This window comes from Populus alba, chromosome 1, assembly GCF_005239225.2.
Source record: "Populus alba chromosome 1, ASM523922v2, whole genome shotgun sequence".
In the NCBI taxonomy this organism is placed as follows: Eukaryota; Viridiplantae; Streptophyta; class Magnoliopsida; order Malpighiales; family Salicaceae; genus Populus; species Populus alba.
Genome location: NC_133284.1, coordinates 11633189 through 11658570, shown reverse-complemented (window position 1 = coordinate 11658570; position 25382 = coordinate 11633189). Strand labels below are relative to the sequence as shown.

The 25382-nt window shown below is 31.4% G+C and overlaps 3 protein-coding genes across 3 annotated transcripts; 1 reads left to right on the top strand and 2 right to left on the bottom strand.

The window, feature by feature from the left end:
- Positions 1-3579: 3579 nt before the first annotated feature.
- Positions 3580-7956, top strand: LOC118038648 (uncharacterized). Its single transcript, XM_035045070.2, has 2 exons — positions 3580-6375; positions 7369-7956. The coding sequence occupies exons 1-2, from the start codon at positions 3714-3716 to the stop codon at positions 7785-7787; spliced, it is 3081 nt and encodes a 1026-aa protein (XP_034900961.1). The 5' UTR covers positions 3580-3713; the 3' UTR covers positions 7788-7956.
- A 1314-nt stretch (positions 7957-9270) lies between these two features.
- Positions 9271-11012, bottom strand: LOC118038688 (QWRF motif-containing protein 7). Its single transcript, XM_035045110.1, has 5 exons — positions 10593-11012; positions 10141-10377; positions 9968-10057; positions 9778-9885; positions 9271-9354 (listed from the first exon to the last, which is right to left on the bottom strand). Exons 1-5 carry the CDS (start codon positions 11010-11012, stop codon positions 9271-9273), a joined length of 939 nt encoding a protein of 312 aa, XP_034901001.1.
- Positions 11013-17477: 6465 nt separating this feature from the next.
- LOC118038650 (zinc finger protein ZAT9) lies at positions 17478-18597 on the bottom strand. The gene has a single exon (XM_035045071.2). It carries the CDS (start codon positions 18527-18529, stop codon positions 17591-17593), a length of 939 nt encoding a protein of 312 aa, XP_034900962.1. The 5' UTR covers positions 18530-18597; the 3' UTR covers positions 17478-17590.
- Between the last annotated feature and the right edge of the window lie 6785 nt (positions 18598-25382).

Sequence of the window (25382 nt, the reverse complement as noted above, 5' to 3'; positions counted from 1 at the left end):
GTAGCTCATAATTGATTGTTCCTCGTCCAAACATGTCATTGAGTGCTTTTTAATAATCTTGATTGTTTGTTTCTTGAGAAATCATCATTAAAAAGAAAATTGTCAATTTGTTTTTAAATATAACGAGTTGATTATACACAATTTATATAGTTTCATAAAAACCACCTAATATAAATAGGCTTGGAAGCCACGTTAATATAAAAAACAAATAGATGTGCCTTCACCTTTACTTCTGAAACGAAAAACAATAATAATCATAAGACACATTAAAAAGTAAAAAAAAGGGGCAGTGAGATATTCTTGTCTTGAGCTGAAAAGAAAGGGACGAAACCGCCAAAGAAAAAGAAAATCAGAGAGAAGAAAGAGCGACCGTTAAGGGCGGAAATTGAGACAAAAGAAGGCGTGGGCATGGGACACCTCGGACCCCTATCTACACCATCTCCATCATCAAAGGATGTTTTTTTGTGCAGTAGGGTCACGCGAGACAACCCTAAAACCAACACTCCACAATTTGCACAATGCAAGCCCACAGACACCATCCATGCGTCCATACAACCAAACCAAACACCTACTTCTGTAATAACAGCAGCAATATAGTCAAAGGGTGTAGCGCGGCTAATTAGATTTAGATTTATTTTTTAAAAGTTATTAATTTAAGTTTTATAAATTTAATAACAACTAAAGATTTATATAACCATTAACTTTTAAACATATATAATTAATCGAGATACGTATAAATTGATCTATTAATAACAATAAAACAACAACAATACTATCTATCTCACATGTATATGCATACAATTTTTCCTGTTTCGAATGAAGGGTTTGAAGGAGACAAAAGCACCTCTGGACCCCACCTTCCCATTACCATACCCTCCAGTCTCCACTGCTGTTCTCTGCAACTTGAAGAGAAGGGGGGGAAAGGAAGAAGATACAATTAACGTCCTCGCTAATGCACGCTCTTTTTAATTAATGGGTATTTGTGTCCTCTTACAGACATGACCATCTCGTTGAGTATTTGTTTTAATTCATGATGATGCTCAGAGTGTTGACTTCTGTACCTCAAGGTCCTAAACAATGGCATTATCAAAACTATATATATATATCTGGCTAACTATAATTGTTTCTGATCCAATCAATTCTAGCAAGTTTCTTCTCCCTTCTAGGGATGGTGGTAGGGTTCATGGACGAAAAGCTATGGTGTCATATTTATTGAGATGACTCGATTAATTCTATTCTCGTTGAGTTGGTATAGTTTATTTTTCTCAAAAAGTTCATTTGAATATAATATTCTTATCAAAATTATAGAAGAAAACAGCAATCTTAATGTACAAAAAGAGACAAATTTATACTACTATAATTCAAGTTTTACTATAATTTTATACTTCTTTTTTGGTGGAGGAACGTTTCTATCTATTTTTGCTCTTATTTGTGCACTCTTATTTTTTCTCTCTTTTATTTATTTATTATTAAATAAATATTGGTAGTCACACTTTAATACCATGAAATTTGTTGAGGCCCATGAAATGTCTAGCACGCGGTATACACAGAAGCAGGCGCATAACAAAGTCATAGAAAATGCAGGATTTCTATAATGCCCTCAGAAAAGGGACTGGACGAGACGTACGGTTTATTCCTTGTGTAAAAGACTGCAAAAACACTTTAGTTCTGTTTTTTTTTTTTTTTTTTTACTTCTTTATTTCCGATTGTTCAATCTGTTTCTCCATTATCCATAGTTTTTTTTACAATATCTCATAAATCAAACATAAAATATTTTACAGTTTGCTGGGAAAAAGATACTTCTTCTGTTGGCCGACGAGAGCATTGCTTGTACTTCTTTTAAAATCTAATGGTGGTTGGTTTTTTATTTCTTTTTTTCAAGGGAATGTTTGGTAATATTATTCAACTTTATTTTTATTTAAAATTAATTTTTTTGTAGTTTTGATATTCTGATATTAAAAATATCTTTTAAAAATAAGAATAAAATATTATGTTAATACATTATCAAATTTAAAATAATTAAAAAAAATCTCCATTACATTTTCAAATAAATATAAAAATTACCGGGGTTTTTTTTTAAAAAAAATAAAAAACCCTCAGTTCATGATCACCTTGTTCAATGCAGTACTGGTCATCTGATTATTGCACTTACAAGGCGACAGAGGAAGATGCTTGTTCATTCACTTCTAAGCCAATTTACCCCAAGTTATCATTGCTGTCGAGAGAACCTAACTAAATATATATGATCGCTAATTATCATTGCTGATTTCTTCCAGCAGAGATAATTAAATCCACGCTTGATCATTAGACTAATTAAGATTATGTAAATGGGAAGGCACAAGCGTTAATTATCTTAAATATATCCTTAATTACACTAATTGTATGGTTTGAATTATCATCATATCGCCAGCTGCAGGCAGCTTCCTGGCCCTTTCCAAGCGGAGCTATCATTGTATGGCAGCCCCATGCACCTCCAAGCAGGCTCGTTTCTAGCAAAAGACAAATCTTGTGCTTAAATCCACACAATCTCGTAATCAATAAAAGATCAGTTGATCAATTGACAGCACATTAATTTTAGAAAATGCCCAGCCAGTTATGAACACCAGCGTAAAAAGATGTTGGATGGAGGTATTGAAAAATAAATTAAAATACTGAAAAGTTGGAGGATGGATGATTCTGCTTGGAGCCTTGTCGTTATCATGGGAAATACTGCAGCAACATTAATGATACAAAGCAAGTTAATAAATAGTCATCATGGTAAAGCCTTAAGCAAAGTCAAAAAACCAGCAAAAAAGAGCAACCACCGTTTTAGTATCCTTGATGCTGTGCAAAGCTTAATTAATGACCGGAATGTTGGACCGCCACCACTTTATTTTATTAAATTAATGGACATTATGGGCAATTCAAAGAGTTTGAAACGTCCCCGCCAAGTTCTGTTGAAGACTTGCAATCCCAAAATGTGAGGGTAATAAAAGACAATTTCTGACAGGTGACAAGCCACAAGCATGTACCTTGGTCGTGCATCCAGTATACATACAGCAAGAGAATTATACATACTTAAATGGTTTTTTCTAAACATCCCTGCCTAGAATTATATTACACAACAGAAGGCTCGAGTCACCTTACTTGTGGAAACCCCAAGTAGGGAAGAGCGGATGGTTAATAGTTTTGATTTGAGAAGAATAGGGTGGGAGATTGAAATGACTTTCTTGGATCCTGAGAGGGACGATTGTAACAGTGACTCATAATTTTGATCACATTATTAAGCAAAGAAAAAGGGAACACGGAATCATGAAAGGGGGGAACAAAAGAAAAGAAAAAGAAATCCAAGAAAACCGAAAGTATACGAGGAAAAATACAGGTATTTCACAAGAACAGGTGAGGTGAGAAGAAGAAATCAAAGAGAGATAAAAGATAGAAATGGAAGTAAGGAGTAAGGGAGCTACGTATCATAATCAGATAGTTACAGTAGCAAGTAGTTTCCCTATTTCTCTTTTTTTCTTTTTCTTTTTTTTCATTTACCCACCCACCATCGGCATTTGGCACCAAGAAAACCCACTGAAGCTCAGCAAAACAATCATGATGAAACACCCTCTGCAGCCAGCACTCTCAAAAAGCATAATCATCTCTCTCTATCAAAACCTTCCTTCCCTTAAATCTACCTCTCTTGACTCCACACTTCTCTCAACCAGATTTCTCACTTCCCCACAACCATGAAACTTCCTTTTCTTTCCTTTCTAGTTACATTCTCCTTCTTCTTCTACCTGTTCAAAACTTCTCTTCTAGTTTTCTCTGCTTCGACTCCCCCTCTCCCTCTCCACTCTCTTCTCTCCATAAAGACCTCCCTCAAAGACCCTCTCAACACTTTCCATGACTGGAACTTGTCCAAGGCTTCAATCCAAGACCCAGTTTGGTGTTCATGGTCTGGCGTCAAGTGCAACCCAACAACTTCTCAAATCACATCACTTGATCTCTCCCACCGCAATCTTTCTGGTGTTATTCCAGCTGAAATTAGATACTTAACCAGCTTAGTTCACCTCAATTTGAGTGGGAATGCATTTGATGGGCTTCTTTCACCTCTCATATTTGAACTAAGTGACCTCAGGATTCTTGACATCAGCCACAACAACTTCAATTCAGAATTCCCACCTGGGATTTCCAAGCTCAAGTTTTTGAGAGTCTTCAATGCCTACAGCAACAGCTTTACAGGTCCATTGCCTAAAGAATTTGCCAAGCTGCGCTTCTTGGAGGAGCTCAACCTTGGTGGAAGCTACTTCAAGGGAGAAATTCCAAGGAGTTATGGAAGCTTCCTGAAATTGAAGTACCTGGACTTAGCTGGAAATGAACTGGAAGGACCATTGCCACCCGATTTAGGATTCTTGATCCAGCTCGAGCACCTGGAGCTTGGCTACAATGAACTCCTATCAGGCAATGTACCAGAAGAATTTGCATTGTTGACTAATCTCCAGTACCTAGATATCTCACAGTGTAATCTATCAGGCAATCTCCCACTACAACTCGGAAATCTTACCAAACTCGAGAACTTACTCCTTTTCAAGAACCAGTTTACTGGTGAAATTCCGGTGAGCTACACCAATTTGAAAGCTCTGAAAGCACTTGACTTATCCGATAATCAGCTTTCAGGAACAATTCCAGAGGGATTATCTTCCTTGAAAGAGCTAACCAGGTTGAGTTTGCTGAAAAATGAACTCACCGGCGAGATACCACCGGGAATTGGCGAGTTACCATATCTTGACACGTTAGCTCTCTGGAACAACAACCTAACGGGAATCCTCCCGCAAAACCTTGGTTCCAATGGGAATCTACTGTGGGTCGACGTCTCAAACAACTCGCTCTCAGGCCCAATTCCTCCAAATATGTGCCAAGGAAACAAGCTTTACAAGCTCATTCTGTTCTCCAACAAATTTTTTGGTAATTTACCAGATTCTCTAGCAAACTGCACCTCTTTATACAGGTTCCGAATCCAAGACAACCAACTCAACGGCTCTATCCCTTACGGATTCGGCCTCTTGTCTAATCTTTCCTTCGTGGATTTAAGCAAGAATAACTTCACAGGTGAAATTCCTGATGATCTAGGCAATTCCCAAGAGCTTCAATTCTTGAACATTTCTGGAAACTACTTCCACACTGCTTTACCGAACAACATTTGGAGCGCGCCGAATCTTCGGATTTTTTCCGCCAGCTCATGCAAGCTCAAGAGCAAAATACCAGATTTCATCGGATGCAGCAATCTGTACAAGCTAGAATTGCAAGAGAATTTGTTAGATGGCAGCATTCCATGGAATATTGGTCATTGTGGGAGGCTTCTTTCACTTGATTTAAGCAGCAATTCTCTTACTGGTATTATTCCGTGGGAGATTTCTACACTTCCTGCCATCGCTGATGTCGATTTGTCCCGTAATTTACTCACCGGTTCCATTCCTTCAAATTTTGCTAATTGCTCGACTTTGGAGAGCTTTAATGTGTCCTATAATTCGTTAACGGGTCCAATCCCTGCGTCCGGTACAATTTTCCCAAATTTGCATCCCTCCTCCTTTTCTGGCAATCTAGGCTTATGCGGTGGGGTTCTGCCGAAGCCGTGCGCTGCGGATACACTGGGGGCCGGAGAAATGGAGGTCCGCCATAAACAGCAGCCCAAAAGGACTGCTGGGGCTATAGTGTGGATTATGGCAGCTGCTTTTGGTATTGGCCTGTTTCTGCTAGTGGCTGGGACTAGGTGTTTCCATGCGAATTACAGCCGTAGATATAGTGATGATCGAGAGATCGGACCGTGGAAATTAACCGCCTTTCAACGGTTGAATTTCACGGCTGATGATGTGCTTGAGTGTCTATCAATGTCTGATAAGATTTTAGGGATGGGGTCAACGGGGACGGTCTACAAGGCCGAAATGCCAGGTGGCGAGATCATAGCAGTGAAAAAGTTGTGGGGTAAGCACAAGGAGAATATCAGACGGAGGAGAGGGGTGTTAGCTGAGGTGGAAGTTTTAGGTAATGTGAGGCATAGGAACATAGTGAGATTGTTGGGATGTTGCAGCAACAGGGAGTGCACAATGCTGCTGTACGAGTACATGCCAAACGGGAATTTAGAGGATTTGTTGCATGGGAAGAACAAGGGAGCGAATTTGGTGGCTGATTGGTTTACGAGGTACAAGATTGCACTGGGTGTGGCACAGGGGATTTGTTATTTGCATCATGATTGTGATCCTGTGATTGTGCACCGTGATCTTAAGCCTAGTAATATATTATTGGACGGTGAGATGGAGGCTAGAGTGGCAGATTTTGGGGTGGCAAAGTTGATCCAAAGTGATGAGTCCATGTCTGTCATTGCTGGTTCTTATGGCTACATTGCACCAGGTATGGTCCTGTCTCTGTTCCTCTCTATTTTATTTGATGGTACAATTTATGCTAGTTTGGAATTTGTTAGTGTCAAATGCATTTCATTTCTGAGAGAAACATAAAACAAGGGAACGGATCCTTATATCAAGATCTTGGAATTTAATTGTTAATAGTCAGTTTCTGTAAGAATTTAGACCCTGTTGTTCGGCACTGCAGCTGCTCTCTCCCTTTACTTCGTTGCCATAAACAACTTAATTAAGTGATGTTGGGATAACAAAGAAAACAAAAGAGTAAAGACAAATGCGTCGCAAGGGTACTAGATTCACGAGTTGGACGGAAAGTATAGAAACTCTGTTTTCTTTCCAGGAGAATGGTGATCTTCAACGTAATAATTAATATTGCTTGCTTGCTTTTGTTTACTTAAGAGTCCAAGTCTGGCTTGTTTGCAAACAGTACTGGACAGAAGCTGGTTACGTTTAAAGTTCTAGGAGACCTTTTGTCTTTCTCTGTTTAGTTCGTTTTGTTGGTCCATCTAAGATATGGGGGTGTCAAATCTTGAAACAGAACACGCAAATTGAAGATAATGCCACATTAAAAAAGAAAAACACTATTCTGTGGTGTTATTTTCTTGATTATTGCGGTATGAAAGACATCCATCCATATTTGATTTTGCAATTGCAAGAGGAGGAGTGGATAGTACTACAGTACAGAGTGCTGTGGCGGGGCTGGGCGGCGTCATTCCTTCTATTGGCGCCGCGAACTTGGAACTGTTTGAAACCTTTAAGTGCATGGCGCACTCACTTTTGCGCGTGAACCCTCCACTCTCTCTCTTTTTTTTTTTTTTGGGGGGGGGGTGGATTTACCATATACAGTTGGACCCCACAAAGAAATTCTTTGAGATCCTTTCATTCATTGCAGTTTTTGACTTCTTGATGCACTAGGCATGATTTCTTTAGTGTTTTGGATTGATTTGGGTGGCTGATGTATTGCTTTCTTCTCTCCTTTGCGCAGAGTATGCATACACACTACAAGTTGACGAGAAGAGTGACATTTATAGTTACGGGGTGGTGTTAATGGAGATTATAAGTGGTAAAAGGTCAGTCGATGCTGAGTTTGGGGATGGTAACAGCATTGTTGATTGGGTAAGGTCTAAGATAAAGACTAAGGATGGTATAAATGACATTCTGGACAAGAATGCTGGAGCATCCATTGCATCTGTGAGGGAAGAAATGATGCAAATGCTTAGAATTGCTTTGCTATGCACCAGCCAGAATCCGGCAGACCGACCGTCGATGAGGGATGTAGTGTTGATGCTGCAAGCAGCCAAGCCCAAGAGGAAATTGCCTGGAAATATAGTTAGTGTTGGTGGTGGCGGCCACATTGTTACTGATGGTGGGGCTATTGCTCAAAAGCCTGCAGTTGAATGTTAATATGATTAATTTTACCGGTTTTATCTTCTTTTTCCTTTTCTTTTTCCTAAATGTTATTTTTCAAATGGCGGGGATTGGTATAGGAGAAGTGATTTTTCTTTTCTTTTCCTTTCATATATTTTCAAGTGTTCTTGTTCTAATTACTTTAATGTGATATTGCGTTATGACCTTTTTCTGTGTGACACTTATAATTAATTAAAGTTAATGATTGTTAGTATGGAAAGGCATGGAGGGTGGGGTCAAAAGTATCCAAGGACAAAGGTTTTTAGCATGAAAAGTCAACCAATGTATCTGGGAGCAGTGATTGATTGTTTAATAATGTATTAAAATAAAAATTGTTTTTTTTTTTAAATAAATTTTCATAAAACATCGTTTTTACATACTCGAATTACCCGAAGAGGGAAGCAGTAGAGAGGAATAAGCTCTTAAATGACCATACAATGCATATGTGTGAGCACTACTAGCCTGAGATTTATTGATATCTAAATAATGAATGCAAGGAGGATTTGTTTGAATTTGAACGTTCGAAATAGATTATCTTAGGAAGGGAAAAGAGGGATTGTCAATTTAAATCTAACAGTTTATTCATGTGAATGCCATAAGTACTTTCTTGCTTTCTGTAACATCTTCATAACTGGAAAAGGAAGAAAACGACCACAAAAACAAGCAGGGGGTCGATCAAGAACAGTACCTTTTCAAGCTATTATGAGATTCTTATGCAATAGTGAGGAGTAGAATATTTCAAAACCTTCACAGCAAAGTGGTTTAACTTTCCAAGGGTCCCCAATATTATACTGGAACGTTGATGATCTATATAACCTGCTGGAGGTACTTACGCAGTCCCTTGGACCCTTGCATCTGTTGAGGTTCATTTGCATTTATCCTCAGCCATCATTCGAAGCTCGAAGGTTGGTCTTAAACCCTTAAGGCCCATCAGCTTTCTACACCATGCTTGAGCCTGCACTGTAGGGCCTGTGTCTCTCACGATTCATTCACAAGTCCACAATCATCTCTCATAATGTTGAAGGTGTAACTTCTCTTGCTAAGTTTGAGTTTCAATCATTAGCCTATATAATCAAATCTGTCTCTATATAGGTTTGATAGTCAACTCAAAATCATGATGTCAAGATTAGGGTTCTTGAGCTATATAATTCTCAGTAAATAATCAAAGAACTTTTGCGAATGCGGAACCAGAAATCTGAGCTCTTTTGCTGTCGTATCACAGCATATGAGTTTCTTTACCTTGAAATCATGAATATGAGTTTCAAGTTGATAGCGGCTGTAGATTTATGGAGACCAAACCATTTGTTTTAGCGCACAAAACTTAGAAATGGAATAACAATGCTACCATTGCGAACCTCAGTTAGAACCAAATAATGTTTTTTCCTATTTCCACAGCCCCCGTACAAATAGCGGAAAAAGAATGGGACTGATCTCTTGTTCTAAAAAGAAAAATATAAACGTAGCTTTGTCCTTTTGTCATTTAATCGTGTCTTGTGACAGCTTCCTCTTCCTCTGAATCCTGGCCTATTTGCAAGAGATGAACCCTCACACTTTTCTCCCATGCCTGAAAAAGATGATCACAAAGTAAATATTTAAAACATCAAAGAAAACGTTTTTTCTCTCTGTTTTTCTTTTTACCGTGTAAATAAACTTAACAATTCTGACACAACTCAAGTGAAATCAAGTTACTTGAACCCCTTTGAAACCTCTTACCCGAACTTGAATATGTGGATTCAAGTCCAAGCGCCTGATTTCACATAATTAGCTGAAATTGGGTCCAGCTTCAGATTTTTCTGTAAGCGGTCAAATATCACCAGGTCAGTGGCTCAAAACCCAATTTCGAAACGAATTCAGGCATAAGGCTGGCTCGTTTTAAGAAATTAATTTATGGTTGTTTTTCTGATGAGGTATTATTAAGGAACAAAGGAAGATTATGATATATAAAATACTATAGGAAGTTCTAAGGTAACAGCTCTACTAAGCTCACCACTAGTTTAGCAACTACGGTTATTGTTTTCTCCATTTCCTCCAAGCTTTCATCTTGATTTTGCAGTGTGCTTGAAAGCTCTGTAATCAGAAAAAGGACTTTCTCGACCTGTTGAACAATGTAGTTTTTGAGTATATGCCACACGTAAATAATCATATCAGCCCAGGAAAAGAAGACACAAATATTTAACCTGGGAGAGGAATTTATTTAAGGTCCCTTCTATGCTATCCATGACCTGCGCAGCATTGCTAATAGCTAAGTAGACTGATTCCACATCTCCCTGTAGAGGAATCAAGAAATTAATTTTCTGAAAAGAATTTAAATTAAACAAATTAAGTAGACACCGCTCTAATCATGAAATACCTTAGCATCTTCTTCAAGAGGGAGTTTGACTGATAATGCTGATAGTTTCCTTGTCACTCTGCCCACTGCTTCAAAGTTTTTACCCTCTAATTTTGCCCATTCATTAAGCAGTTTCATTTGTGGGTTGATAATTTGACACAATTTGACCTCGTGCTTCAGCTTTCGGATTTGAATTCGCTTTTCTAGTATGATATTTCTCGTGTTGACGATTCTAAGCCAAACATGAAATAATTTATCCTGGAAAGGAAGTAGAGATGGAAAAAGTTAGAACATGGATAATTACACTAATCTGGAATTAAGATTGAGCAGTTGAATCGAGTTCATAAACACGAAACGGTGCGCCTGCCTGTTTTATTTGATATGAGTTCTCGCACCATGAAATTAAAATTTCTTGTTGTTAGTGCTAGCTACCTAGTTACCTAGATTGTAACCTGTAAGTAATTGAAACTTACCTCAGCAACTGTCTTCACATAGGACATAGCAGCATCAGCCCTAGCATTCACAAACCTCCACTGCAACAGCCTATTGTACAAAACCCTAAACCTATGGTACTCCTCTTCTTGGATTGGATTCACCTTCTTTTGCTTGAAGTACCTCAAAACACTATTCATAGCACCACCACCACCACCACCGTTACCTTTAACCTTCCCTCTCTTATCTCCACCAATCCCTGGTGATGACTCTGGTGTCGGAAACACAGGAGATCGTCCAGGTGATAATGCCCATGCTGACTGTGAAGACCCTGCTGAAGACTTCGTCCTCTTAAGTGCAGCAGAGCTGTTACGTGGACTAGTACTGCCTCGGTGCAAGAACTTAACAAATCCATCTTTGCCTCCGCTCTCCTTATGTTGACTGCCAGGTTTCTTGTGCATGTTAGTTAAAGAAGTGCCAGTAGTATAATTACATGAAGGGTTTACATTTTCATTTCTTGATCTTGTAGTTGATTTTGATCGGTTATTAACCAAACTTCGGTTCGTGGTTAGCGAGCTTGAATGGTTTTCGGCTTCACTTCTACTTCGACTAAGGCACGGTGATGGTGACAATGGCGCTGGTGGCTGCCGTCGACGCGTGAGAGGGTATTCCATTTTATTGTTCCTGACAATTTTTTTTTTTTTTTTTAAATTGATCAATTAAGTTCGGTTAGAGGACGCTTTGATACCATATATATATATATATATAGAGAGAGAGAGGAAAGGCCGAGGATGTATGAAGTTGCATGCATGGTTTATTAAAATAATTTCATTGAGGAGTTGATGGCACGTTGAGTTAGGACTGAAATGCATGTCAAAGGGACAAAGAAAGGGGACTTCCTTTCATTCACGAATTGCAGTAAAGGCTTCCACGATGATTTCCATTTTGATTTGTATTTTAATATTAGGTTTTCTTTATAGAAATAAATTGACCCCCGCAGGGCAACCACCATGGATTCTGTTTCAATATATGGAGAGAGAGAGAGAGATACATGTACCTGTACTCTAACATGGAATATAACATCTTGCCCTTTCACACCTCCTCACGTATTTTATGGGCACAAAGTTTTTTAGTTGTTATACATTATTGGCTCGGGCTGCTATGTTACGAGTTGAATAAAATAAAATAAATAATCAAAGCATTATTAATGTTTTTCTAGTATAAAAATGTTAAATAGTGTGGAAGTTAATTTAATATCTTCAGATTAACTTGATGGGTTTAAAAATAATTTGGAAAACAAATAAAAATATCCTTTGACTAAAAAATCAAAACGATATCTTTCTTTTTAATGTTTAGACAACAACATATTGTATCAATCCAGGTCAATTCGAGTTAATATTCCAAATTCAAAATCCAAGTTGTGAGACTATAATAACTTTATATAAATAAAATCAAAATAAATTATGAAGGTCAAATTCCAATTAACCCAATGTTAAAGAATGAAATTTAAAAAAAAAATCCAAGTAAACTCGAGTCAACATGTCAAATATGAGACCAGGATAACCCCATAAAAATAAATCAAAATAAATTATAAAGTATAATTCTCAATCAACCCTAATATTAAAGGATGAAATTAAAAATAAATATCCAATTTTAAAAAAAAACACAAAAAAAATAAAACCTTAATAAAATAAAATAATCTTTTAAAATTCCCTTTGTAGTGCCTTATTAGAATTTTAGTTTGACTATCAAAACTATATATATATATGGAATCATTGATTATTGTCTTAAATTATTTTTATTTTACTCTTTTAAGCATAAAAAAATATTTATAAAATATTTATTAAACCTTTATACATTGATTACTAATATAAAAAATATTAAAGAATTATCTCAACCTAAATTTTTAAGTTGTAAGGTAAAACTCCAAGATATAATTTATATTATTATCTAACATCTTCTAGAAAAAAAAAAATTCTTTAAACTTAAAACTTACATAGACTCACACTATATCGTACTATTAATTTTATCATATGAAAGAGGATGATAAGGTATGAATTTGTGCCTACTAGATTAACACTGTTGTGATACCATATCAAGAAATCATCTCAACTCAAAAGTTTATGTTGTTAGGTAAGACTCTAAAATATGATTTATATTGTTATCTAACACACCTCTTCAAGCGAAAAACTCTTTAAACTTGAAACTTACATAAACAAATAGAATGAGAGTGATGAAATTTAAACTTTTGACCACTTAATCAATTTTGCTCTGATACCTTGTTAAAACATTATCCCAATCCAAAAACCTTACATTATTAGATAAGATTCCAAGATATGATTTGTATTATTCTCTAAAAAAAAAGATTAATATCTAATTTTCAATTCCTTAAACAAATAATTTATAATACTTATATTGATTTATTTATTATTTTTATACACCCAAGTATAATTAAAATTAAAAATATCATAAAATTATATAAAATTCAACAAACTATTTAATTAGATTAATTTTATAAGAAATCCTTAGTTATAATCTTATGATACCATATGCTGACTTTTTAGAAAAAATACATTTTCTTCTATTCAAAACATTTTTTTGATGTGGAATCCAAGAAAGAATATAACTTTTTATTATTATTAAAAAAACATATGAAACTTTATTCTAAAAGCATGATATAGAAAAAAGTACATTATTTTAGTTTTAAAGTATGCTTATAGAAAAATTATATGAGATTTTGGAGAATTATTTTTTAGAAGTTCTTGAGGTATGCATATAGATATATGTGGAATTTATATTTTATAGCTATTAATTAATGAAACATTAAAAACTAATAAAAATTATTAAACATATAGTTGAATACTACACATACGATGCACTTAGCAAGAAAAACTAAAAATAAAATACATGTAAAATATTGATTTAAATATCAAATATGAACTTACAAGTCTATATATATATATATATATATATATATATAAACCTCTTAGTATTTTGTTCATTAAAAGTGAATTTATTAGTAAATTTCAATAATAATAAAGAAAGAAGATGTATAACAATATGTTCATTAAAAATAAAAAAAAATCTAATTTCTTGTGTATCTTGAGTTTTAAATTAAATCATATGAAAATTATCTTGATATGATCTGATCGACTTAACGAGTTCAAAGGTAATTCGAAAAATAGGCATAAACATGGTTTGTTTGTTTTTTTTTGTTCTTAAAAAAAATCAAGATAAAATTTTTTGAAAAAACTATTAAGATGTCGGTGACATATTAGATCGACCAAGTTTTGCTGCTTAACCAATCAAACCTAACATTCAGGTCATTGACTCAACTGGTTTTAATTATTTTATTTTTTAACTATTTTTTATTTAATTTTTTGACATAAAAAATAAAGGCTCTCAAAATTGGGCGCTAACAAAATGTCAGGATTTCATTTAAGACCACGATAACCTCATAAAAATTAAAACAAAACAAATAATGAAGATTGATTTAAATCAATTAAAAATTTGAATGATAAAATTAAAAAAAAAAAAAACTAGGCACATGAGTCTACGAGTCTAGGCTTACGTGCCAAGACCAAAAAACATAAGCACATTACACCTCGTCTGCCAGAGTTGTTGCCTAGAATCCAAACACTATTGTTGTGGTCGGAAAATTAAGGATGAAGTTTTTGGCTTAAAATTCATTTAACATATTTTTACTTGAAAATTCCAAATAAATACCATAAAAATTTCATAAACTATTTACCAACCTGAAAATACCTTAAAATCACTCAAAAAACAAAAAGCAACCAAATCAAAGAGCTTAAACAAAACATATTCTATATTTTTAAGCATTTTTATAGGAAGAACCACCATAATCGAACTCCTATAATTAAATAAAACTTGTTGACATAAAAATCGATCATTTTTATCACCAGAATGTGGTGAAACAACAACTTTCTCTTTCTATCATCGTAATACGATGAATTTTTCTCATCTCTCAAAACCAGGGATTGAAAGTAAATAAGATAAACTTTTAGATCAAAACTAAAATTGCGAAAACTGTAAGAGTTATAAAGGAAGAAAAAGGAAAATAGGTTGACCAAAAAATACATTTTATAGCGAATTTGATATTGACTATAAAATTTCTCTTTATTTTATATTTTGGTTCGTTTTTGTTAAATTGTTTATTTCCTTGACAAATGTCTAGAAATTGGCCATGAATTTGAATATAAAAGGTAGTAATTGAAAAAAAAAGTTTGAATATAAAATTTCAGAACAAATTTTTTTTAAAAAAAGCTATATAATACACTCTAGATTACTATAGTGATTAACTTAACCTCTTGTATATTTTGTAATTGTAGTGTGATATACTTAGGCTAATATACAAAATTTTAGAAAAAAAATACATTTTATTTTATTCAAAACATTTTTTGATGTGGAATCCAAGAAAGAATATAACCTTCTCTCTCTCTCTGTCTCTTTTTATTAAAAAAACATATGAAACTTTATTTCTAAAAGCATGATATAGAAAAGAGTACATTATTTTAGTTTTTAAGTATGCTTATAGAAAAAGTTTATGAGATTTTGGAGAATTTTTTTTAAAAAGTTCTCATCATATGCATATACATATATGTGGACTTTATATTTTCTAGCTATTACTTAATTTAACAATATATGAAAAACTAATAAAAATTATTAAATATATAGTTGAATACTACATATGCAATGCACTTAGTAAGAAAAACTAATAATAACATACATGTAAAATATTGATTTAGGCATCAAATATGAACCTACAAGTCTATAAAACCTCAGTATTTTGGTCATTAAAAGTGAATTGATTAGTAAATTTTTAATAATAATAAGGAAAGAAGATGCATAACAATATGTTCATTAAGAGTGAAAAATCTAATTTTTTTTTATCTATTTTGAGTTTCAAATTAAATCATGGGAGAATTATCCTGATGTGATTCGATCAACTTGACAAGTTCAAAGATAATCTGAATGACAGGCAGAAATATGATTTAGTTTTTTTTTTTTTTTTTTTGAAAATAAAGATGGCATTTAAAAAAAAATATTAAGGCCGTGACATATTAGATCAACTAGGTTTTGCTGCTTAATCAGTCAAACCTAAGATTTAGATCATAGATTCAACTAGCTTTAATGATTTTATTTTTGAAGTATTTCTTATTTAATTATACAACATAAAAAATAAAAGCTTGCAAAATTGAGAACTAACAAAATGTCAGGATTTCATTTGAGACCGAGATAATCTCATATAAATTAAAACAAAATAAATTATAAAAATCGATTCAAAATCAATTAAATATTAAATGATAAAATTAAAAATAAAATAAAATCAACACAAGCACGTGGGCTTACGAGTCTAGGCCTACATGCCAAGACTTAAAAACATAAGTAGATGACACATCTTTTGCAAAGGTTGTTGCCTAGAATCCAGCCACCATTGTGGTCATCAGAAAATCTAGGAAGAAGTTTGTTATCTAAAAATTCATTTTATCATATTTTTACCTGAAATTCCCAATAAATACCATAAAACCTTTATAAATCACTTATCAGCCTCAAAACACCCTAAAATTACTATAAAACAAAAAACAAAAAACAAAAAACAACCAAATAAAAAAAGTTAATCAAAACATGTTCTTTGTTTTCAAGCATGTTTATAGGAAGAACCACCATATTTGAAGTCCTCTACTCGAATGAAACTTATAGACATCAAGATTAATTTTTTTTATCGTTAAATTGTGGCGAAACAACAACTTTCTCTTTCTATCACTATAATACGATGATTTTTTCTCTCTTTTCTTGAAATCAAGGACTAAAAAGTAAATAAAATAAATTTTTGGATCAAAACTAAAATTGCAAAAACTATAAGAGCTACAAAGGAAGAAAAAAGAAAACAGGTGGACCAAAAAATACCTTTTATAACGAATTTGATATTGACTATAAGATTTCTATTTATTTTACACTTTGGTTCTCTTTTGTTAAATTGTTTATTTCCTTGACAAGTTTTTAGAAATTGACCACGAATTTGAATACAAGAGGCTGCAATTGAGGAAAAGAAAGTTTGATGATAAAATTTCATAACAAAATTGCAAAAAAAAAAAAAAGAAGCAATATATATATATGTAGATTACTAGAGTGATTTACTTAGCCTCTTGTATATTTTGTAATTGTAGTGTGATATACTTCGGCTAATATTTGTATGATTAAAGAACTCCAGGCCAAACTGCCATGGCTTCGCAAAACTCTGCAAATAAGTACTGTAGAGTTTTGTTCGTCAAATTATAAGAGTGATAATCTCAATATATTTTCGGGCTAAGAGCGTGCGACTTCCCATCTTGATCGATATCCAAAAATATCAGCCCTCCCCAGAAACCCAACCCATTGAAGACTTAATTACTGCTGAGAATGGATGCAACATTTCCAAATGGTGATTTTTATTCCTTTTAATAAAGATTTAACAAAGCAGAGAAGATAAGAAGGACGAGTTCTTGGCTTCTTCACCAACTGTAAACTCTAAATTAAAGCTAAATCCCATATCCAAACAAACAAAAAAAAAGGCCTTAAGATAGACTCTCTCTCTCTCTAGGATTTTTTTTGAACGAGTGATCTCGGGAAACAGTTAGCTAAAAACAGCTGGATAGAGAAGCAAAACAAGATAACCCTTAACCCTAAATTAAATTAAATGAGAATTTATTCTCTATTACTTTTAAAGATGCACCAAATTTGGCTTTTACATGGTAAACAACATTTTTTATGAAAAAATGAGAGAGCAAGAGCAAGGGCCTTGTCGGCTAGGGACTCTTGATTCTGCTAAGCTGAAGAAACAATAACAAGATAGGTAGGTATTATATATATATATATATATATAAAAGAAGTACTTATATCGAGGAAGAACATTCGATTTCCGAACAAACTAGTTCACAAAAACCATTAAAAATTTATGTTAAACTCTGTGTCTACAATGCACTAAGATAAAACTAATGCAATCAGTTCATGCATCACTCCCTCTACTTCGAAGATATTCTTACACGATGTTGAAACCCCAAGCCTCACTGACTTCACCATCGTCATGAGTACCTTCGAGAGCTGGCACATTGAGATCTAACAAATTAATGGAGATTTTAGCATTAGTCACAGGCAAGTAAGAGAAGTGCACTTTCTTGTGTCCACCGAGTGCTTGCCCCGAATCAAATACTTTCTCACAAAATGAGCACTTGAAAATTCTTTTCCCAACACTTCTAATATTGTCTTCGCCACAACCACTACCATTACCTTCTAATATTTTTATCTTTTTATGACTAGCTCTATGTCCACCTAGAGCTTGATAGGACTGGAACCCTTTCTTGCAGGTTTCACATATAAATTTTCCTTGTGATTTGTATTTAGCACGAGTAACACCAAACAAATAATCCTCTTTTTCATCGCTTTCAACCTCATTGACATGTTGATGATCCTTTATGTATTCACACACTTCTTTTTGAACTTGTTTAGCATCTTCTGACCAGTTATCCCTTGAAAGCATTAAGAGACACAAAGCAACATCTTCTTCAGCCAATAAATAAGATATGGAACTTACCTGCTCCGATGACTCGGTCACTTTCACCATTGATTCGGCCACTTCATCAGCTGATTTACGGCTCCTTTTGGATCTTCTCCGAGTGGGTTTCCTTGTTGACTCCGTCTCACTCTCTCCATCATAAGGAGTAGCAAGATTAGGTCTTGAAACAGTGGAGACTTCCTGTTTCATAGATCGAGAGGATTGCGTGGGCTTATTGCTTTGTAAAGGATAGTTTAATGAAGAAGATGACGGTGGTGATTTTTTAGGAGTGCTGTAAGTTTCTAGCGGTGGGATTGGTTTTGGAGGAAGGGGTAGTTTAGCAAGGTGAGATCTCATATGTCCACCCATGGCTTTGCCATTGGCAAACCGTCTGTTGCAGATCTTGCAGATTCGCGTTTTCTCCATGGAAGAAAACGAAGGCTTGCACTTCGCTTCTCTCTTTCACTCAAGAGGTAGGGTATATGTGCTCAATAGTGCAGGGAGTTAAAAAGAGTAGGTGACTAGCGTTCGTAAAAGGCAAAAATAAGAAGATACAAAAGTGATTAATTCTGATATTGACACATACCAAAATTTTTATAAGGAATATTAAAAAAGGAATGCTAAAAGTATATTTTTTACATTTTTCAAACGAAAAAAAAAAATGTTTACTATTTACCGAGCAGTTATAATTGGTACCAACCCCCTTTAATTTTATATGGCATATAAAGTTAAATAATATTAATTATTTCTCTTGAAGTTTTTGCTAAATAATTTTTCTGAAAATCGAAACCACTTAGTAGTTAATAATGGTTTTTTCGTGCGATCTACCTGTGAGATCCGCCTTATTTATGGTTAATATTATACGATAAAAAATAAAACAAAAGATAAAAATAATAAAAAAGCAGTGCAATAAATTTATTTCGAGAAGAAAAGCTTTATATATGAGATCATTTTTGAAGCGTTTATGCATGAAATCAACAATATTGCATGGTAAGATATGAAAGAAAGTAGGAGTACGATGTAACTTATCATTTGTTTGAGAATTTAATTGTGATTATTTTTTAAAGTAATTTTTATATTAAAATATATTAAAAAAATTATTTTTTAAATCAGCGCATCAAAATGATCTAAAATATAAAAAATAAATTATTTTTTAATAAAAATTAATTAATTTTTTATAAACACTTATACAATCGTGTTTAGAAATGCTTTATAAAAAAAAAAAATAAAAACAGTAAAATTTATATGCAAACATATGAAGTCACTTTTATTTTTTTCAAGCTTAATTTAGTGACATATTACAATGCAAAATGCATGAGATGAAGTATTAGGAAAATATTTTTATACATATGATTCTAAATTTTTTAAAATTTTAGTTAGATATTATTATTTGGTTGGTATAAATTTTTGCATTTGTATAATAAAAAACAGGAAAAAGAAAAGGACAAAAGGTGAAAATTAATTAAATATCATGGAAGACACACTTATCTAAGTTGTATATAAAATATTTTTATTAAGTAAATAGTGCAAAAAGAAAATTGAGAAGTAAAAAACAAATTATTGACTCTTTAGGTTGGTCGATGACGAGATGCTTGATAAAATCCTCAAGGTAAAATTATAGAATGAATCTTAGATACTACTTATTTGTTGGAAAGTATATTTTTTTTAAAAGTGAATTTTAGAAAAGTAAATTCTAATAAAGTGAATTATTTTCTAATATTTAGTAATATAATGAGAAATAAATTGGAAAAAACTTTTCAGTGTTTTGTTTATGTTATAAAAATAAGCTAAAAAAATACTTATTAATGTTTTATTTTTTTTTCAAGTTTATTAAAATAATGAGAAACAAATCTTACAAATTAAAAAATTGAATGAGAATGAAATTGAAAAAAAAATATATAATTTCATAAATGATCTCAAATAAAATAAATAATAATCAAAATAATAGAGATCAAATCTAATAAATAAAAAAATTGAAAGATGAAAAAATTAAAATAATAATAATTATCATTTCATAAATTATTTCAAATAAAATAAGTAACAATCAAAATAATGAAGACCAAATTTGATAGATAAAAAATTTTAATTAAAAAATAATAAGGAAAAAGAAAATAACAATTACAAAAATGAGGATCAAAGTTAATATAAAAATTAAATTTAAGGGATGAAATTAAAATAAAATATTCAAAATAATATGTGTGTGTGTAGCAATTAAAAGTTTGAGCACCAAATTTGATATAATCAGTAAATAATATGACATTTCTAAATTTTTTATAACTTCCAGAAAGTGTTTTCCATCCAAAATAAAAGAAAAATATTTTTCTAAAAAACTAAGTTAAATTTTTTTTTTTACTGAAAAATATTTTTCGTTGACCAGCTTTTCTAATAAAAATAAACACAAAAAAAATTAAATTTTTTTTTCAAAAAAACCATTTTTCATCAAACAAACGAGATCTTAGTAATTACAAGCTAGCCTAAGAAACCATTAACCATGAAAAAGAAGAAGAAGAAGAAGAAGGATGACAAGAAAAAATAGACCCATATTAACTGAAAATGAATTTTTTTATTCACCAATTAAAATGATATGACCCTAGATTTGTAAATATAAATACTTGTTGAGCCCTAAATTGTAAATATAATAAATACACTAGCCATAACTACTCATAATCGCATATCAATGCCATGGGACTGTTAAAAAAAAAAAAAAAAAATTCTTGACTAACTTTTCCAAAACGCAGATAACTACTAGCTTTTTTTTTTTTTAAATTAAAACATTTATCTTTATTTCCCATATATAAATGTTGATATAGGCATGCTGAACCAATTATAGCATGCCATTAGAATTTTACAGGTTATTTAAAATTAATTTATATAATTAATTAAATTCTGTTCAATTTAAATTAACTCAGTTAATAAATAAATTGCATTCACATGTTTAAACAAATAAAGTTCTATTCATTTTATTTTTTATATTATCTTTATCATATTTCTTCAATGATAATCTTAAGAAAAATAGTATTTTTGGGAAGTTAGTTTTAACATTAATTTCTTCTTTTTATTATAGTAAATAAGAGAGATTGACCTCTGATTTATTTTTATACTATTTTTAGAATTTAAATTTCATTTGAAATCTAATTTTTTACCCTCAAAACAATTTTAAATACAAAATTTTATTAAAATATCTGAATTAAATTGAATTGAATTCAAATGTTTCAAACAACTTGTGTTATATGTATGTGCGCTTTTATTGAGTGAAAGTAAAAAATAATTCATGGAAAATTTTTATAGAAAGAAATGAAATTCTTTTTTGTTTTATGGAAACATTATCATTTATCTCATAATCGAGTTTTAATTATAGCTTCTAACCAAAAAAGAAGAAGAAAGGTTTTAATTAGAGCATATCTGTCATGCATAATATGTTTCAAAATAAGTATGCCTGACAATGGAGAAAATAAAAAATATAAAATGCGCGTCTAATCCATAGTACCACTCAAAGAAACATTTAATTTAACTAGACCTGATATTTTAATTATCCAAATATCTATAAATTTATATCTATGGTTTTATTGCAATCTTATTTATTTATTTATTTTTTGTTAATATAGCATGATAATATTGTGACATCTTCCCTTACGAATAAAATCAAGAAGGCTAAAAAGGATAACTGTGTTAATATATATATATATATATATATATATATATATATTATCTTGTTTTATTTATTAAAAATAAAATAATATTTTTAATTTATTCTATATAAATCTTTTTGTACTTAGGTTAAAGTAACACAAAAAACATCGTGATTAATAAAAACTCTAGTTTTTTCTCTTTTATATATGTATATTTGTTTTTCTGTGAATTATTTGAATTAAAAATTTTATTTTTGGATTTGACAGATCAAGAAATATTTTATCAATTTGAATATTTTAAACATAACACCATTTTGAATTGCAATAAATGTCAACTATTTTAAACTTATGCTAGCATTTTTCCATAACCAAGAAATAAATCAAATATTTACACTTTTTTTTTAAAATAGATTGTCGAAAATTTGATAGTAATTGCAAAATTGGTGATTTTTGGATGATGGAAGAATGTCGAGTACCTCAAAGGAATAATAAAAAGAGAATTAATTTATCATCGTCATTCCTTAATTAATGGTAATAAAAAAATTTCAGAATTCAAGACTACTAACAATACTAAAAAAATAACCAAAGAGAAAAACTTAGATAATTCATCTGAGAATTCTAAAATTCAGAGGATATAGTTTCTACTTGAAAGTCAATGATTACTGTTATAAATAGTTATCATATATTTTTTCATTTGTTTAAAATCAACTTCTATATTTGTAATTTTTTCTTATTAAGAAAATTGTAATTATCATATACTATTTTTAGTATCAATTAAACCATTTTTTCTTATTAAAAAAATTCATCAAAAGATAGAAAAATAAGATACAAAAGACCTCACCTCTAGATGTTTAGAAAAAAAAAAAAAAAAATTCTCAATCACCACCGCGCGCTTTCCCAATATTTTACTTCATCTCCCAAGCGCATAGTAAATGTTCATTTAATTAGATGGATAATCATTGGAATTTAGGAAAGAAAAGTGGTTGCTGATTGAACCAGGTGATCATTGAGTTAAATATTGAGAATAAGTTTGCAAAAGCACCAGGGTAAAGTTGAAAACATTAGTTCATGTAAATTTTGTTCAAAATCAGGGTTAATGTGTATATTTGATTAAAAGTGAGATTCACTTAACAGTTTTTTAATTAAAAATTTATTAGAATTTAATCTTTAACATAAGTTCTTTAACCTGAAATATTTACATAATTTTAAAAAAAATAATAAATGAATGAGAAATTGATATCAAAGTATTATTAGTTGACATGTTTTGAAGAAACCAAAAACCTTCTAAGAACCTCTATATCCTGCATGTGAAAGAAGCAACCTTTTATTGTTGTTTATATAATAAGAAAATGATAAGTTAAAATTTGATCCAAAATGAATCTGAATTTTTAGAAGATTGAGGACCTAAGTAAATAGCAAGTTTCAAGCTCAAACCTGCATGAGACTCAGGCTCGAGTTTATTGTAAAATAATTTTTTGCACAGCAAGAGACTATTTTTGTTATCTTAAATTTTGAGCTTGAATCTAGTCCATAAAAAAATATTTTATCTAGTCCTGCCAATAGTTTTGTCCAACACTTGAATGAGAGGAACTTGTCAATTTTTTTCAAAATTGTTTTTGCATAATCTTAATAGTATTTCAACTCAAAAGACATATGATTTAAATAAAAAAAAAAATTAGGATTAATTTTGATTTTATAGAGAGAGGTTAATCAAAGTCGATAATGAAGGAATTCCATCTATCCCCCCCCCCCAAAAAAAAAAAAACTCTATATAAAAAGGGACTAAAGAAAATTGTTTAGTGTTGGTTTTTCTGCATTATTTAGGATAGTATTACTGTAGAAAATTTTACTCTTCTTCTACCTAATTTTTGTGGTTTTGCTCTTCTATTTTAAGTTCTTGTTTTTCTCTTTATTTTCTAATTAATAATCTAAAGCTTAGGATTAGTTCTTGAGAAGATATATTTTAGTCAATATTTTTTTGGTTCGTTATATATTATTTAGAAGTGCACTTAAATAAGGTGATATTGCTGGAATTTTTAAAGGCTTATTGAAAAAATTTATTTTACATCAAGTGATGAACAATAATATTTTAAGAATAAATTATTGATCATTGACAACAATAACTACAACAAATTCTTAGATTGATTATATGCTTAGTTCTTCAACGAATAAAAAAGTTTGTTTAACTTTATATACTTGTTATAGAATTTTATCAAACTTTGGCTTGTTAAGATTTTATTATTGTTTTAATTTTTTTTGAACTTGCTTGTTTCAAAAGCTAATTTTATTTCTATAATTTTGGTTATTGTTGAACATATCTTTATCATGACTTTAACTCAAGAATTGATCGACTATTCCAAAAAATATTGCTTTAGCAAATATTATTTTGGTAGTAAGGATTTTACCATCACTATTTGTAATGCATGATGAGATTCCTACAAAGTTTAATAGATTGAACTTTAAGAGATGACAATAAAAAATATTGTTAGATTTGACTACCTTAAACTTAGATAAATTATTATCAAGAAAAAACACAAATAATAAATTTGATTTCATTATTGTGGTAACTTTTAACATATGAAATCCAAGTGATTTCATGTACAAGAACCACATCTTAAATAAACTAGATAATAAATAGTGTAAAAGCACTTTGAAAAGCTTTGCATAAAATAATTCAAGGTTGAAGTTGTTATTATAAAAAAGTTCATGATTAGTGATTTTTTAGATTTTAATATGATTGACTCAAGGAATAATTACGAATCAAGTTCAAGAATTTCAAATTACTTTTACATGATATTTATGTTAAAAATATAATTATAAGTAGATCCTTCTAAGTGGTAGCAATTGTTGTAAAATTGCCACCAATTAGAAAGACAAGAATTACCTTAAGCATAAGAGTGAGGAAATGAGAGCAAAATACCTTATTTTGAGGCCAAGGGTAGAAAAAAAAAGGTTATCTAAAAAAAGAGCTAAATCTTATGGTATAGCCTTTGAAGAAAACTTTATGGCACAAGTGGCGAAGTTCCACGATAGAGACCTAAAAACAGAGCTTGCTGGGAAGGGAAAAGAAAGCTAGTACTTAGGAATGACGTGGGCGCCATGTCTTGGTATTATGAACTTGTACTTCTTTTGTGTTGATATTCTCCCGTGCATGCCAAGTTCCAACAAATCGCTTTTTTGAGATCCCATCATCATTTTAAAAATTCAGGACATGCATTCCTTCATGGAATCTGAGCAAGGCATCCATCCAGCTGTGTTTGGAAATATAGGTTAATTTTTATTTTAAATAAATTTAATTTTTTTATATTTTAGGTTGTTTTGATGCACTGATTATAAAATAATTTTTAAAAATAAAAAAAATATTATTTTAATGTATTTCAATACAAAAAATATTTTAAAAAACAACTATAATTACACATTTTCAAACAGATTGATTGAATTTTCATAAAAATATATTTTAATTATAAAGTCATGAATCAATTTATGCTCTGACAAGAAATATAATAACAATGAATTGGATAAAACGGTATTAAAAAGATTGTAAAAAATATATATATTCTTTGTTAATACTAATGAGAAAAATACTTGAAAAATCATGCACTTGCTCGCTCTCGAACCGTGAGAGGAATTAAGTGCGTGTTTGGGAGTGT

Excerpts from the sequence above, each read along its gene's own strand:
- LOC118038648 (XM_035045070.2), top strand. The coding sequence starts at position 3,714 with ATGAAACTTCCTTTTCTTTCCTTTCTAGTTACATTCTCCTTCTTCTTC. Across the intron at positions 6,376-7,368 it reads TTATGGCTACATTGCACCAG|AGTATGCATACACACTACAA; the intron begins GTATGGTCCTGT and ends TCCTTTGCGCAG.
- LOC118038688 (XM_035045110.1), bottom strand. The coding sequence starts at position 11,012 with ATGCACAAGAAACCTGGCAGTCAACATAAGGAGAGCGGAGGCAAAGAT. Across the intron at positions 9,886-9,967 it reads TAAATAAATTCCTCTCCCAG|GTCGAGAAAGTCCTTTTTCT; the intron begins GTTAAATATTTG and ends ATTGTTCAACAG. Across the intron at positions 9,355-9,777 it reads CCGTAGTTGCTAAACTAGTG|GCATGGGAGAAAAGTGTGAG; the intron begins GTGAGCTTAGTA and ends CATCTTTTTCAG.
- LOC118038650 (XM_035045071.2), bottom strand. The coding sequence starts at position 18,529 with ATGGAGAAAACGCGAATCTGCAAGATCTGCAACAGACGGTTTGCCAAT.